This window comes from Pseudophryne corroboree, chromosome 1, assembly GCF_028390025.1.
Source record: "Pseudophryne corroboree isolate aPseCor3 chromosome 1, aPseCor3.hap2, whole genome shotgun sequence".
Classification (NCBI taxonomy): domain Eukaryota; kingdom Metazoa; phylum Chordata; class Amphibia; order Anura; family Myobatrachidae; genus Pseudophryne; species Pseudophryne corroboree.
This window is the reverse complement of record NC_086444.1, coordinates 724,737,520-724,753,788: the sequence shown is the minus strand read 5'-3', so window position 1 is coordinate 724,753,788 and position 16,269 is coordinate 724,737,520. Positions and strand designations below refer to the sequence as shown.

Genomic DNA, 16,269 nt, shown 5'->3' with positions numbered 1-16,269 from the left:
CGAAGCAGGGAGGTTGTTGCCAGCAGCCTCCCTGTAAAATAGTAAACTCTAAAAATAAACTTTACTAGAGAAACTCTGGAGAGCTCCCCTAGCTTTGATCGGCTCCTCCGGGCACATCTTCTAAATTGAGTCTGGTAGGAGGGGCATAGAGGGAGGAGCCAGCCCACACTCTCAAACTCTTAAAGTGCCAGTGGCTCCTAATGGACCCGTCTATACCCCATGGTACTAATGTGGGGGCCAGCATCCTCTAGGACGTAAGAGAAATTATAATTTTTCGGTGAAAATCTCAGTTATAAATTTCGGGATTCCTATAAAGTTAGGGTATTGGAATGAATCTAAATGATTACTGAATAATTAGGAGATTGTAGAAATCAAAATCTGTGACACTGTTGAATTTTGAAGAAAGAATGGGCTATAGATCAAATGATACAAAATAGTTATCTCCTGAATAATATGCCCACAGTACCTGATATTCCCAGGTGGTTTCCCATCCAAGTACTGACCAGGCCTTACCTGCTTAGCATCCGAGATCTGACAAGATCGGGCGCATTCAGGATAGTATGGCCGTGGGCAGATATTTAAGGAGGATGGAAGAGTAGAACCCACTTCTGCTTTCTGTACTAAGTATGGGTCAAGTTTTGTAAAATCAATCTCATAACTTTTCCAGATGAAAGAGTGTTAGAAGGAATTTAGATGAGACAATGAGGACAGTAAAGACACTTCTGCTGTCTGTTGTAATGGCATGTGTTCCACTGGACAGAGTACTACGCTGAGACCAGAGTCGCCATCAACCAGATGAGAGCGTGTTAAAATGAAAAATAGAGATAGTTTGATTGTGGGGTCACAGAAATAGGATTGAAGCAACTATGGATATATAGTCAAAAAAGTTGCTTAGCTTCCAGGATCAGACAAGATAAAACATAATGATTCACTTTTGTGAGAAAAACTACAACACGAATAGGTAACAGTAACCGATGGAAGCAGAACACCAGAGGTTACTGCAGTGCAGCACCTATCACCTCTGTCAAAGTAGAGGACTGCAGGTAACACAGCTGGCAGTACACACACACAAACATACTCAGAGAGACTGGTGTTAACTTTTGCAGTGCCTTTAAAGGGCTTGGGCCGCGTTACCGGTGGCCGGGATCCCGATGCTGGTATCCTGGCCGCAAAATGCTGGTGTGGGAGGTAAGCGCAACAAAACCCCATGTGGGCTCGCTGCGCTCGCAATGCTACAGACTCAGTGGCGGGATGCAGGGGGAGTTATTTTCACAGCTGTAGACCAGCTCAATTAGCTAGTTACCTAACACCAACACCAAAAAGGGTGTGTGTGTGTGTGTGTGTGTGTGTGTGTGTGTGTGTGTGTGTGTATATATATGTCTGGAGCATATTATATCTCTCCCCTCTCTCTCTCCCTCTTCTTTATTTATTTCTATTTATCCCTCTCCCCTCACCCCTCTCACTCTCCTATCTCTCAGCCTCTCCTTTCTCCCAAATCGCTATCTCTTCTCTTTCCCTCCCTCTCTCTCCCCCTCTATCCCCTGTAGGTCGACGTAATATTAATGAGGCTGGGGAACTACTGTGCAGTGTAATAATAATAAGGTTGCACCACTGGGTTGTAAAGTTTGGATTTTTATTTTATTTACTTATATTTATCATTATTATTATTATTATTATTATTAAATTACTGCCTTGCTCCGGGTGCCGAAAATTCTAGTTTTGGCCCTTACTGGAGTATGACAGACAAGGATCTGCCTACCCTGGACACAAATCACTTTTAGAATGTTCTCCCTCGTTCCATTAGAGTCCACAGGTTCTCACACTCGGTTTTCACTCGGTTTGTAGGTCACCTGTAGATTTTTTTCAATGTGACAGTTGGTGATGCACAGTGCACCTGCCTGGTGAAATGGAAAACGTGAACCGTGTGGGGTACTGGGGACCGAGTTTGAGAACCACTGCATTAGACTATACACAAACACCCATTTCTTCAAGCGTTTCCTTCAGAAACATTTCTTTACTATAGCCTAACAGATGTTTGGTTGATCTGGTCTTTCCTCCTGTTCCTCCCTTTTGCCACCACTAATCCCCCTCCTTTTTGTAATGTGAACTCTTGCAAGCAGGGCTCTGTCTCCTGTTTCATCCCTCCCTCTAGGTCCATCATTACATAAAGCACATATTTACATATATACAGTTATGCCTACACTTGTATTTGTGTAATAATGTTCCTATATGTTATGATATTACTTTGCTGCTTTGTTTACCCTGTTTTATACCTGTACTACAGTATGTAGAGCACTGGTGCCTTATAAGTAAATACTACTACTAGGGTTCACTACGATATGCCGGCGGTCGGGCTCCCGGCGACCAGCATACCGGCGCCGGGAGCCCGACCGCCGGCTTACCGACAGTGTGGCGAGCGCAAATGAGCCCCTTGCGGGCTCGCTGCGCTCTCCACGCTACGGGCACGGTGGCACGCTACGCACGCCACACTATTTTATTCTCCCTCCAGGGGGGTCGTGGACCCCCACGAGGGAGAAAAAGTGTCGGTATGCCGGCTATCGGGATCCCGGCGCCGGTATACTGTGTGCCCGGATCCCGTCAGTCGGCATACAGAAGACCACCCCTACTACTACTACTACTACTACTACTAATAATAATACTATTACAGGTATTATTAACTGCAAAGGCTAAATTTACAAATCAGCGTGTTTTGTGTCATTGAGAAACCTGCTGGAATCCTGTTTTTTTTAATGTGTTTTGATGAACTTTCAGTTTGAATAGCATGAATTCAGGCCCAACTTGCTCAGCATGTAGTGAAATTCCACATGCACATTCCTACTGTATATAGTTTGTGCTTACATGTCCCTTGCCTGCCACTACAGGCATAAGAGGCCTGCCAAAACAAGTTATGGCACTGTAGCTGCGTTTTACTGTCCATGTGCAGTGGTGAAAATTGCATTGTTTGTGCTGCAAACAGACTTGTGTCTAAATCTGGGTCAAATGTTTAAATATATTCATTGAGGATAGTTATAAAGAGCCAGGGTTTATAAGTGGTATTACTGGCCCTTTATGTGCTGATTATTTTCTTTCAATTTTTGTGTATCCACTTTTGTGTTTCTAGGTAAAGTTACCTGTGAACAGGCCAATAGAAACATGCATTCTTTTATAGGAACACTGGAGTGGAATGGAGAAAAGTATTCTTTGGATAATGATTGTATTCTTTTAAGAGGCTGCAAGATCCGGAACACTGAATATTGCTATGGACTAGTCATTTATGCAGGTATTTACACACAGGATTCGCTCTACCATTAGGCAGTTGGATGTCTCTGTATGCAGGTCAGTAATGAACTTACAGATGGGGAGATGGAACACAATAAGAAGCATACAAATATATGTATGTCTGTGCGTATATGTATGTATACACATACAATTAAAGGGATGTAGTTGGCGTAAAAAATACTGGCACCAGAATCCCGATGCCTCTAGGAATGCTGACGTTGAAAACCCAACAGCCGGCATCCTGAATGTTAGTATGCCGGGGAGGTTTATGGTTAGGCCAGCTGGAGGGAGGGCTAGGGTAAGGGGTTACTTTATTATGGTTAAGTTAATTCATTTTATAAAAAATGTCGGTATTATGGTTGTCGGGATGCTGCTGTCGGTATTCTGACCGGTGTTATCCCCTACTCAACCCCAATTAAATATCCCCACCAGACCCCATATACAGTATTATACAGTATATAAAGAATACATGGCACTCAATTACTTTTAAAGAGATAGTAGATTGTGAACAAAGTCACACAATTTTGTGACTTTATTTATAATATACTTTATCACTTTAAAAGTCCTTGAGAGTTTTCTCTTTTCTCTGTATATGAATAATGATGAAATTCACCCCAGCCCACCTAGTGACCACCTGCTTCTCCCCACCAGGGGGTGGTGGTGAGGGGTGGTGGAGGTTTACAGGTTAGAGGGTGCTAGTCTGAAGCTATGCCTAGGGTGCAGAGAGACCTTGCACCAGCCCTGTTTACACACAGATACAGGAGATACAGTATGGCAGTATGTTCAGCTCCATGTTCATTGCAAAATATAAAGACGCATAGGGGTACATTTACTAAGATGGGAGTTCTATTTAAGATGGGATGTTGCCCATAGCAACCAATCAGATTCTATTTCTCATGTATCTAGCACCTTCTAGTAGATAATACCTGGAATCTGATTGGTTGCTATGGGCAACATCCCATCTTAAATAGAACTCCCTTCTTAGTAAATTTACGCCTATGGGTAAAATAATAATGTATTTACATTAGAATAATGTAAATAATAATATATGTGAATAATAAATGAATTACATTAGAATAAAAGAAAATAATGAATATAGCCTTTAGAAAGTTTCAGCCTTTAAAAAGACAAATGAATACACACTTACATAAATATATCCTGCACATAAGAGCTATGCTACCTAAATGGTGCTGGTCCACCAGTGCTGGCCAATTGCTGCTGGTGCTGACTCACCTATGCAGGTCCCACTGCCGCTGGTTCACCTTTGAAGGTGCTGGCTCGCTGCTGCTGGCCCACCTGTACAGCTACCACTGCCGCTGGCTCACTTGTGCAGCTGCTAGCCCACTGCTGCTGCCACTGGCTCACCTGTGCTGGCCCACCTGTGCAGCTACCACTGCCGCTGGCTCACCTGGGCTGCTGCTGGTGCTGGCCCACTGCTGCTATGGTGCAGATCACACTAACTCTGTGTGATCCCCAGTAAGTGGTCCGGACATCTGCAGATTATGTCATCTGCAGGTGCACCAAACAGCCAGTGAGAACGTTTCCTTAAAACCTTGATCTAAATACCTGGGTTGGATGTGTTTCAGACAAGAGGCGACCTTGGCCACACCAGGGAAAAACCTTGGTACAGAGCAGGGTCATGGACCTGGGTGGACCTGGGACTACAACCTGAACCCAGGTCATTTCTGTTCACACAGACATAGCAAAAATCCAGGTCAATGCGGCTTCACCGGTAAAACCCTGGTTTATTACTATATGTCTGAAAGGGGTGTAAGTGGGAGTTGAACAGTGTTTCCCAGTGAAATGAGTGTTGTTAGTAATATTGCCTTTAGCTGATATTTTAATATAATTATCCAAATTGCAAATCTGTAGATTGTCAATTATGGTTTCTTTTTCCATTAGGATTTGACACAAAAATAATGAAGAACTGTGGAAAATTTACAGTAAAGAAAACTAAATTGGACTTAATGATGAATAATATTGTGGTGATTGTGAGTATTTTTGCATATGGTTCTTACTTTTCAGTCTTGATCTTGGAAATAATCAGAAACTAGTAACCACATTTAATAGCACACAATTTGCAGGAGCTGGCACAATTCCAGCTAGATTGAAAGTGTTAAAGGCAAAACCAGGTTGGGCTATTACATCTATTTTAAATCTTACAAGTCTTGCTTCTAATGCTGTCAGTTTAATCAGGATATATTTATTTTATCTTTATATAGTTTGAAAAATATGATAATATTATTTAGAATTTTTATAAGAATATAATATGATAAATTGTATAATTTTCCTTTACATATATTATTTCATTTACTTATTAATTTAAAATTTTTACTGCATATCACCTTCTTTTAATACTAGATGCAGAAAATATTGCTTTATATATTATATGATTAGGTTAGTGATGAAAACAAAGCAATTAGTGGAGATATTTAGCACAATATAGCAACTGTGGCAGTGATATCAACTGGGGCAATGTTGTAATTTAATTTATGCATTTGGATTGATTTTCAAGATGCCCAGACATCTATGTGTACAATTAAAATATAAGCAAAATTGTGAAACTCTGTGGCCGTCATAAATGAAGTGTGAAATTGCTTTTATACTTGATATTACAACCAATTTAAGTTTCCAAATTACTGTCAAATGTTTTATTACTTATTGTTTTTATATAGTACCATATATACATATTTACACAGCACTGTAAACATCATTTTTCCCACATTGTGATTCTAATTAAGTTTTATTTTTCATTTTTCATGACTAGGTCACAGTGATCTGACACAGAGATACAGAATAGGGCAGTGTTTCCCAGATTTAGTTCTCAAGGCACATATTTACCAAAGTGGGGGTTTATAGAAGTGGAGATGTTGCCAATAGCAACCAATCAGATTCTGGCTAAATCTAGAAGGTGCTAGATAAAGCATAAGTAAAATCACATTGATTGCTATTGGAAACATCTCCACTTCTATAAACCCGCACTTTAGTAAATGGTTAAATCAAAATAACTAAAGAACTAATTAAAGGGCCAATTCAGTAAGGATTGTAAAAATTACAAATTTGCAAAAATTGCGAGCAATCGCAAAATTGCGAAAGCACGCCCAAACGGAAAAACTGCAACACTAATTTAATGTTACAAAAAGAAGGTGGGCTTGTGAAATGTGCAAATATTGTGAAGACCTAAAAAAAAATATGCATTATTTGCGTATAAATTTAAAATTGTACGCATTTTTTGCTTACATGTTTCTGAATTTTTGCAAACAACTGTGTTTTAACCTTTAATATTGCACTACCTACTTTCCGGGCCCCCCCCCAAAAAAAAAAATGGTGGTGTTGTTCTTGAACATTTGTTTGTGTGTGTAGCGATATAAAAAAAACAAAAATAAATAAATAACCAAATGTATGTGGGTATGTTTTGTTAAAAAACGTGTTGGTTGCTTAAAAAGCATTAAAAAAACTTTTAGGAAGCTAAAAGACATTAAGCAGATCCCTACAAAACAAAATGCTTGGAAATGTTAATTAACGTTTGCTTTTAAAAAATAGTGAGGTTGTCAAACCTCAATTGTTAGTAAGTGTAAAAACAATTAGGTTCCTAACCTATATTTCTCTTACGTCCTAGAGGATGCTGTGGACTCCAAATGGACCATGGGGTATAGACGGGATCCACAGGAGCTTGGACACACTAATAAGACTGAAGACTGGGTGTGAACTGGCTCCTCCCTCTATGCCCCTCCTCCAGACCTCAGTTAGACTTTGTGCCCAGGAGTGACTGGATGCACACTACGGGAGCTCTCCTGAGTTTCTCTAGAAAATACTTTTTGTTAGGTTTTTTATTTTCAGGGAGCCCTGCTGGCTACAGGCTCCCTGCAGCGTGGGAGTGAGGGGAGAGAAGCAGGACCTACTTCTGTGAGTTTCAAGGCTCTGCTTCTCGGCTACTGGACACCATTAGCTCCAAAGGGTTCGATCACTTGGTGCGCGTAGCTGCTTGTTCCCGGAGCCACGCCGTCAATCCCCTCACAGAAGCCAGAAGACAGAAGTCGGGTGAGTATGAGAAGATCAGAAGACTTCAGGACGGCAGAAGACTTCAGTGACGGAAGGTACAGCACCGAGGCAACGCTGTGCTCCATGCTCCCACACACATCACCAACGGTATGTCACTGGGTGCAGGGCGCTGGGGGGGTGGGGGGGTGGGGGTAGGGGGGGGTGGGGTGGGGGTAGGGGGGGGTAGCGCGCCCTGGGCAGCATGTTACTGGAGCTTCTTAGGGCGGCACAAAGATTGTGGGTGCCTCGGCACTGTGTACAGACCCCCGCTGGCATTTTTAAACAATTTTGAATCTGGCGGGCCGAAGCGCGCCGGAAAGGGGGCGGAGCTTCGTCCCGCAGCTCACGGGTGCCATTTTCCCTGCAACACGTGGCTGAGGGATAGAGACGCTGCGGGGACCTCCACGCTTCTCCAAGTAACGGGGGGGGGGGCTTTTTAAGAGGGGGGCCGCAGTGTGGTGCTTAATAATGGGATAAGGCAGCGCTGGGTACATATATCGTTCTTTGCGATATATGGGCGCTGAGGTGTGAGCTGGCATACTCCCTCTGTGTCCTCTATCTGGGCTTTTTTGTAGGCCTGTCACCTAGCAGGGACGTTCTGTGTGTTGTGGTGTGTCGGTACTACGTATCGACATGTCTGAGGCTGAAGCTTATTCACCGGAGGAGGTTATTGGGGGAGCGGATGCGGGGCTAGAGTTGGGACTGTCGACGCAGCCGACACCTGATTTGCTAGCATTGCTCAGTACGATAAACTCGAATGTAGCTTCCTTATCAAAGAGATTAGATAAGTCTGAGGCACAGACCCAGGTGTGGAAAAAGTCCATGGAAGAGGCTTGGTTTCAGGTTCAGACCCCATCTGGGTCGCAAAAGCGGCCATTTACTCAGGTGGTAGATACTGATACTGACACGGACTCTGATTCCGACGTCGATTTCACTGAGGCAGCGTTACATCCACGTTTAGTTAAGAGTATTCAGTACATGATTGTGGCTATAAAAAATGTTTTACACATTTCTGATGAACCTGCGGTACAGGAAACTAGGATTTGCTTGTTCAAGGGAAAAAAACCTGAGGTGAAATTTCCCCCCTCTCATGAAATGAATACTCTTTGTGAAAAGGCTTGGGAGTCGCCGGATAAGAAATGGCAGATTCCCAAGAGAATTTACATGGCGTATCCTTTCCCCTCTGATGACAGGGAAAAATGGGAGGCATCTCCAACTGTTGACAAAGCTTTATCTCGTTTGTCTAAGAAAATGGCACTTCCGTCTCCTGACACGGCAGCTCTCAAAGATCCGGCGGATCGCAAGCTGGAGACGTCTCTGAAGTCCATTTTTGCTAATTCGGGTGCATTGCTCAGACCCGCTGTGGCGTAGGTATGGGTGAGTAGTGCTATTGCTAAATGGGCTGAGAATTTAGCTAATGATATGGATACTCTGGATAAAGATAATGTCCTTCTAACTCTTGGTTATATTAAGGACGCTGCAGATTACATAAAAGATGCGGCGAGGGACGTCTGTCTCTTGGGTTCAAGAACCAATGCCATGTCGATATCAGCCAGGAGGGCCCTGTGGATCCATAAATGGAACGCTGATGCCGACTCCAAGAGGGCTATGGAAGCGCTACCCTTCAAAGGTACTGTCTTGTTTGGGGACGGCTTGGCTGACCTGGTCTCGACCGCGACTGCGGGTAAGTCCTCTTTTCTTCCTTATGTTCCCACACAACAGAAAAAGACACCACATCAGCAGATGCAGTCCTTTCATCACAATAAATACAGGCATGGAAAAGGCTCATCCTTCCTCGCTTCAAAAGGTAGAGGAAGGGGAAGGAAACCTTCTGCAGGTTCGGGCGCCCAGGACCAAAAGTCCTCACCTGCTGCTACCAAGTCCACCGCATGACGCTGGGGCTTCCCTGGGGGAGTCCGAACCGGTGGGGGGCCGTCTACGAAGTTTCAGTCATGTCTGGATTCAATCAGGCCTGGATCCTTGGGTACTAGAGATCGTGTCTCAGGGATACAAACTGGAGTTTCAGGAGATGCCTCCTCACCGGTTCTTCATTTCGGCATTACCAGTAGTTCTTCCGGACAGAGAGGTGGTGCTAGCAGCGATTCAAAAACTGTGTCTACAGAGGGTCATTATTCCCGTTCCCTCGTCTCAGCGGGGGGAGGGGTTCTACTCGAGACTCTTTGTTGTGCCGAAACCGGACGGTTCGGTCAGACCAATTCTAAATTTAAAATCCCTCAATCCATACTTGAAAGTTTTCAAGTTCAAAATGGAATCCCTTCGAGCTGTGATCTCCAGCCTAGAAGGGAGGTATTTTATGGCATCAGTCGACATAAAGGATGCCTACTTACATGTCCCGATATATCCTCCGCATCAGGCTTTCCTCAGGTTTGCGATACAGGATTCTCATTACCAATTTCAGACGTTGCCGTTTGGGTTTTCCACGGCTCCGAGGATTTTCACCAAGGTCATGGCGGAAATGATGGTTGTTCTTCGCAGACAAGGGGTTTCAATTATCCCGTACTTGGATGATCTCCTAATAAAGGCGAGGTCCAAGGAACGATTACTGAAAAGTGTGGAGTTGTCTCTATCGGTCCTGCGACAACACAGATGGGTCCTCAATTTGCCGAAATCCAAGTTTATTCTGACCACTCGGCTTACGTTTCTGGGCATGATTCTGGACACAGAGGTACAGAAGTTATTCCTTCCAGAAGAAAAGGCTCTGGAATTGCAGACGATGGTCAGAGAACTTCTGAACCCGTCAAGTGTGTCGATACATCATTGTACTCGGGTTCTGGGGAAGATGGTTGCGGCGTACGAAGCCATTCCATACGGCAGATTTCACGCCCGCGTGTTTCAGTGGGACTTGCTAAGCAAATGGTCCGGGTCTCATTTACACATTCACCGGAAGATACGTTTATCTCCCAGAGCCAGAATTTCTCTCCTGTGGTGGCTACAAGTGAATCACCTCCTGGGGGGACGCCGATTCGGTATCCAGGAGTGGGTACTTCTGACAACAGATGCAAGTCTCCGGGGCTGGGGCGCAGTCACCCAAGGAAGAAATTTCCAGGGAAAATGGTCGCTCCAGGAAGCCTGTCTCCACATAAATATTCTAGAGTTAAGAGCCATTTACAACGGCCTGCTCCAAGCAAGAAGTCTTCTTCAGGGTCGACCGGTCCTGGTACAGTCAGACAACATCACAGCGGTGGCCCATATAAACCGGCAAGGCGGAACAAGGAGCACAAAGATACTTCGCTGGGCGGAACAACACGTCAGCGCACTGTCAGCAGTTTTCCTACCAGGGGTGGACAACTGGGAAGCGGATTTCCTCAGCAGACACGACCTTCATCCGGGAGAGTGGGCTCTGCACCAAGAGGTTTTTGCAGAAGTGACGAGACGCTGGGGAATTCCGTTGATAGACATGATGGCGTCTCGGCTCAACAAGAAGCTCCCGAGGTATTGTTCCAGGACAAGGGACCCACAAGCCACGGCGGTGGACACCCTGGTGTCTCCGTGGATCTTCCAGTCGGTGTATGTGTTCCCTCCTCTTCCTCTCATTCCATAGGTGCTGGGGATCATTCGTCGAGCAAGGGTTCAGGCAATTCTCGTCGTTCCAGACTGGCCAAGAAGGGCCTGGTAACCGGATCTTCAGGACTTGCTGGTGGAAGATCCTTGGCTGCTTCCTCTAAGGGAGGATCTGTTGTTACAGGGTCCATGCGTGTTTCCGGACTTACCGCGGCTGCGTTTGACGGCATGGAGGTTGAGCGCCAGATCTTAGCTCGTAAGGGTATTCCCAGGGAGGTCATTCCAACTCTCATTAAGGCTAGAAAAGAGGTTACGGCGAAACACTATCACCGTATCTGGAGGAAATATGTTTCCTGGTGTGAGGTTAAAAAGGCTCCTGCGGAGGATTTTCACTTGGGTCGTTTTCTCCACTTTTTACAGGCGGGTGTAGATGCAGGCCTGAAATTGGGTTCCATCAAACTGCAAATTTCGGCTTTGTCTATTTTTTTTCAAAAAGAGTTAGCTGCCCTCCCAGAGGTTCAGACTTTTGTGAAGGGTGTAATGCATATCAATCCACCGTTTGTACCACCTGTAGCGCCATGGGACCTTGATGTCATCTTGCGGTTCCTCATGTCTTCCTGGTTTGAGCCTTTGCGGAAGGTTGAATTAAAATTTCTCACTTGGAAGGTGGTTATGCTTTTGGCGCTGGCATCTGCCAGGCGAGTATCGGAATTGGCAGCTTTATCTCATAAGAGTCCGTACTTGATTTTTCATGCGGATAGGGCGGAATTGAGGACTCGTCAACAATTTCTGCCAAAGGTGGTTTCGTCATTTCACATTAACCAACCTATTGTGGTTCCGGTAGCTTCGGAAGAAGTGGCGATTCCAAAATCTCTGAATGTTGTAAGAGCGTTAAAAGTTTATGTTTCTAGGACAGCTGTTACTAGGAAAACTGAAGCGTTGTTTGTTTTGTATGCGGCCAACAAGGTTGGTCATCCCGCGTCAAAACAGACTATTGCACGCTGAATTTGTAGTACGATCCAACAGGCTCATTCTTCGGTGGGGTTACCGGTGCTGAAGTCGGTTAAAGCCCATTCTACCAGAAAGGTGGGCTCATCTTGGGCGGCGGCCCGAGGTGTTTCGGCACTACAGCTTTGCCGAGCGGCTACTTGGTCGGGTTCGAACACTTTTGCTAAATTCTATAAGTTCGATACCCTGGCCGAGGAGGACCTGGCGTTTGCTCAGTCGGTGCTGCAGAGTCGTCCGCACTCTCCCGCCCGTTCTGGAGCTTTGGTATAATCCCCATGGTCTTTTTGGAGTCCCCAGCATCCTCTAGGACGTAAGAGAAAATAGAATTTTGGTACTCACCGTTAAATCCTTTTCTCCTAGTCCGTAGAGGATGCTGGGCGCCCGTCCCAGTGCGGACTCTTACTTGCATTATGTATATTTTCTTACTGGTTAAGTTAGTTATACACGACTTGTGTATTGGTTTGTTATAGCTGGTTGCTGGAGTTTTATGCATACTGTTATCTGGTTTGGCGTTATTCCGGTTGTACGGTTTGTTTATGGTGTGGGCTGGTAAGTTGGTAGCCCTTAGTTAAGACAAAAATCTTTCCTTGTGATGTCCGTCTCTCCTGGGCACAGTTCCTATAACAGAGGTCTGGAGGAGGGGCATAGAGGGAGGAGCCAGTTCACACCCAGTCTTAAGTCTTTTTAGTGTGCCCAAGCTCCTGCGGATCCCGTCTATACCCCATGGTCCTTTTGGAGTCCCCAGCATCCTCTACGGACTAGGAGAAATGGATTTAACGGTGAGTACCAAAATCCTATTTTTATAAATAAACGTGTTACAGAGTTTAAAGCTTTCTTACATGTTTAGGAGTTTCAATACAGCTGAATGAAGTGATTTGTGGTCTGAGGTGTGAGCTTCTTCAGCTGGGTGTAATGAAGCAATGATTGCAGTATACATCGAACATTCTACAGGGGGGTACACACGGAGAGATCCATGTTTAAAATCTAAGCAATCTGACTAGATTGCTTAGATTTTAAGCACGGATCTGCTGTGTGTATGCCCCCCAGCGATAACGATGCGCGGCCCTGCGCATCGCTATTGCTGGTGCTAGATTGAGCCTGCATGCAGGCTCAATCTAGTGGGTCGCTCACTTCAGCGCTGTGTGAAGTCAGCGGCCCCCCGTAGTCGCCCCCCCTTGCTCAGCACATCGCGCTGTGCTGAGTGGGGGGAGAGATGTGTGCTGAGCGGTCTGTGTTAAGATCGCTCAGCACACATCTCTCCCATCAGTACCCCCCTTACAACTGAGGTCAGCTTGCGGCCTTGCGCAGTTTTTAAGGTAGACCTGTAGTCACTCAGAAACTGCACACCATAAATGTGCGATCAGTTGTAAAAATTGCATATGCACCGCCCACCGAACATCAGCATACGACCACAACACGCCCCACAACACGCCCCTGCTCGTCATTTGTGCGAGTCCAACCCTTTAGTACGCCCCCTACACGCCTACTTTTTGTAGTGCATACGCAGTTTTTGCTTTGTCTCAGAAGTTGCATTTTTTTTCTCAGTTTTTGTGGTATATGGTGCAGATTTTGCAATTTTCCGCGATTTTTGCTGCTTTGCGATCCTTGCTGAATTAGGCCCTAAGTCACCTGTGCTCAAGGCCTCGATCTAGTCTGCAACTGTCACTGTTACATCCAACAACCCTAAAGGTGGGTACACACTGGTAGATATATATGTCGATCAATTGATCGGCAGATATATCTATGGACGGATCGGGCAGTGTGCTGTGCATACATAGTGCCCAATCCGTCGGGGACTGACGTCATGAACTGGGCGGGCGTGTACACACGCCCGCCCAGTTTAGCTGTCAATCACTGCCGCCTGCCCGTACACACACAGCAACGCTCCAATATATCGGTAGATATATTAGCCGTCGGCTGTGCAGCGGAGCCGACGCGATACATCTGTGAACGATGGAGTTCAGACGTATCGGCCGTACACACTGGCCGACGGACCCACAATATATCGACCGTTCAAGAGAACGGACGATATATCGGCCAGTGTGTACCCACCTTAAAGCTAAAGCTCATTCAAACAAAAAGTATCACTATTAATCCTCACACAGACACGTGAACCATAAAAGGCCCTGCATGTGACCAGCACAGTTCAGTAGATACATAAGCCCACCAACGCATGATGCAATGGTAAGTGTTCCTGGCTGGAAGCATGGAGATGTACATAGGTAGATTGGAAAGTTGTTGATAACCAGAGAGAAACTATGTTAGTGGGATTCTGCTTCCTCTAGGGCAGTGGTTTCCAAACTTTTTTGAATCATGGCGCCCTAGAATATCAGCATTTTTTTCACGGCACCCCTAGGCCAAAAATTTCTTATTGAGAAATCTAGAAAGAAATACTGTATTACATTAAGTAGATCACGTTTCTATGTCATCCTTAGGGTCAGTTGTGTGGTGAGGGACAAGATTTGCTTCTGTTTGGCCACATATTTTATGACTGGCAGCCACCAGCACTGGTTTTGCCTATTATATTGACCATGAATAATTTGAATTGGTCCTGGACCTCCAACCCAGGGCACCCCTGCAAGTGTCCCGAGGCACCCCAGGGAGCCACGGCACACAGTTTGGTAACCTCTGCTCTAGGGTGTAGTACCAAATGCAGACCACCTGGAGACCAAAGCTACTGTAAATGACAAATGCCCATACTGATAGTGACACTTTGCTACTTACTATATCTTAATCAACTGAACCCAAACACATCTATTTTTGAGACACCTCTTTTATCACCGCATGTAACGGAAACAGGTTTGGGTTTGGTGCACTGCCTTTGATAACGTTAAGACAGATATTCAAGATGAGCATCGATTCGGCCAGACAACCACAGCCACCAAACTCAAACCTGTTTCCGTGACATGATGTGATCACTGTACCCCTCACCAAGTTGGCGATAAATTTCAGCTGCTGATGTGCCCTTTAGATGCAGAAATCTGATCACACCACGCACCTCAATGTTTGTCCATGTTTCCTCCAGCCCCGTCATCTTACAACTGATGTTGGGACAGTATGACTTATATGAGGCACAGTCTAATGGCCGTGAGAGGAAGCAATGGTCTACTTGCTCTGGCCTGGTGGGATATTAGAATAAAATAAAGAACATGATACACATGAGAGGCATTGTTACCTTACTTATTAAACCACCATCGTATATTTCTTCTTGTAGTCTCCCACTAATATCGCTTACATGACCCAGGAATTTGGCTGGTCTAGAAAGCCCTTTGTTGTTTGTATTCACACATAGAGAAATTTCAGGTTGAGAACGTTCACGTGCAAAAACACGAGAATTCCATGTTAGTTTGAAAGGGGTATAAGTTAAGTTACAGCATTAACTAATCACCCAGTAGTGTGCACACAGTATAAGAAATGGTCACTAATTGGGAACTGCATTGTACTGCTGAAATAATTGTTATTTTATTAATTTGACTTGTGTGGTTTGTGTAACAATATGTATGAGATTTAAATGAATTTATTTTTTAATTAAGCAATCTCTCTAAAAAATATATACACTTGCCTATTCATGCAGTAGACTGGAAATGTATTGCATCCAAAAGACAATATAAATAATGGGTGGTCTTCAGTTTGCCGGCTGTCGGGATCCTGGTGCACAGTATACCGGCGCCATAATCCCGACAGCCGGCATACCGACACCTTTTCTCCCTCTTGGGGGTCCACGACCCCCCTGGAGAGAGAATAGATACCGTGCCCTCAAGGGGTTCATTTGCGCTCGTCCAGCTGTCGGTATGCTGGCGCCGGTATGCTGGCCGTTGGGAGCCCAGCCGCCGGCATACTCTACTACACCCATAAATAATGATATATATTTTGATCTAAGCATTTTTGCCTATGCTGGGTCATGCTTGGTAAAGCACAGCATTTAATGCTCCTCTTCTGTAATAGTATATGAAACTTTACAGCCAATACATTTTACTTATTAGATATGGTTAGATTGAAACAATAATTATCTAATCCATAAACTGTATGTTTCTATTTTTTATGTTGATTTGTAGATATTTGTGTTTTTGGTTGGCTGTACCCTACTGCTGGCCATTGGATCAGGTTTCTGGGCTAAGTGGTTTCAAGAAAAGCACAATTATATTCCACCTTTGCCTTCCAACACGACACCCACCTACAGTGCATTCCTCGTCTTTTGGGGCTATACGATATTAATGAGCACCATAGTGCCAATGTCAATGTATATCACGTAAGTACACATAGGAGGTATAGTAGGAGTAGAAGTATATTGAGACCTGGAATCTAATATTTGTTTTTTAAATCATTGATTCCCAAACATTTTTCAGGCCGCTGTCCCCTTGGTACTATGAATGTTTACAGAAATTTGGTTTGGTTCCGCACAGGAAAAATGTGGTAATG

General features: G+C 44.7%; 1 protein-coding gene and 1 pseudogene across 3 annotated transcripts in view; one reads left to right on the top strand and one right to left on the bottom strand.

The window, feature by feature from the left end:
- ATP8B3 (ATPase phospholipid transporting 8B3) overlaps positions 1-16,269 on the top strand; it is a 937,871-nt gene that overhangs the window by 453,062 nt on the left and 468,540 nt on the right. For 2 of the 3 annotated variants that reach the window (XM_063915834.1, XM_063915853.1), the window contains 3 exons: positions 3,122-3,280; positions 5,182-5,270; positions 15,906-16,099. In XM_063915834.1, coding sequence (XP_063771904.1) covers positions 3,122-3,280; positions 5,182-5,270; positions 15,906-16,099 — 442 coding nt within the window. The remainder of the gene's footprint in view (positions 1-3,121; positions 3,281-5,181; positions 5,271-15,905; positions 16,100-16,269) is intronic. The other variant, XM_063915843.1, reaches the window with a different exon arrangement.
- Positions 455-572, bottom strand: LOC134957990 (5S ribosomal RNA; annotated as a pseudogene).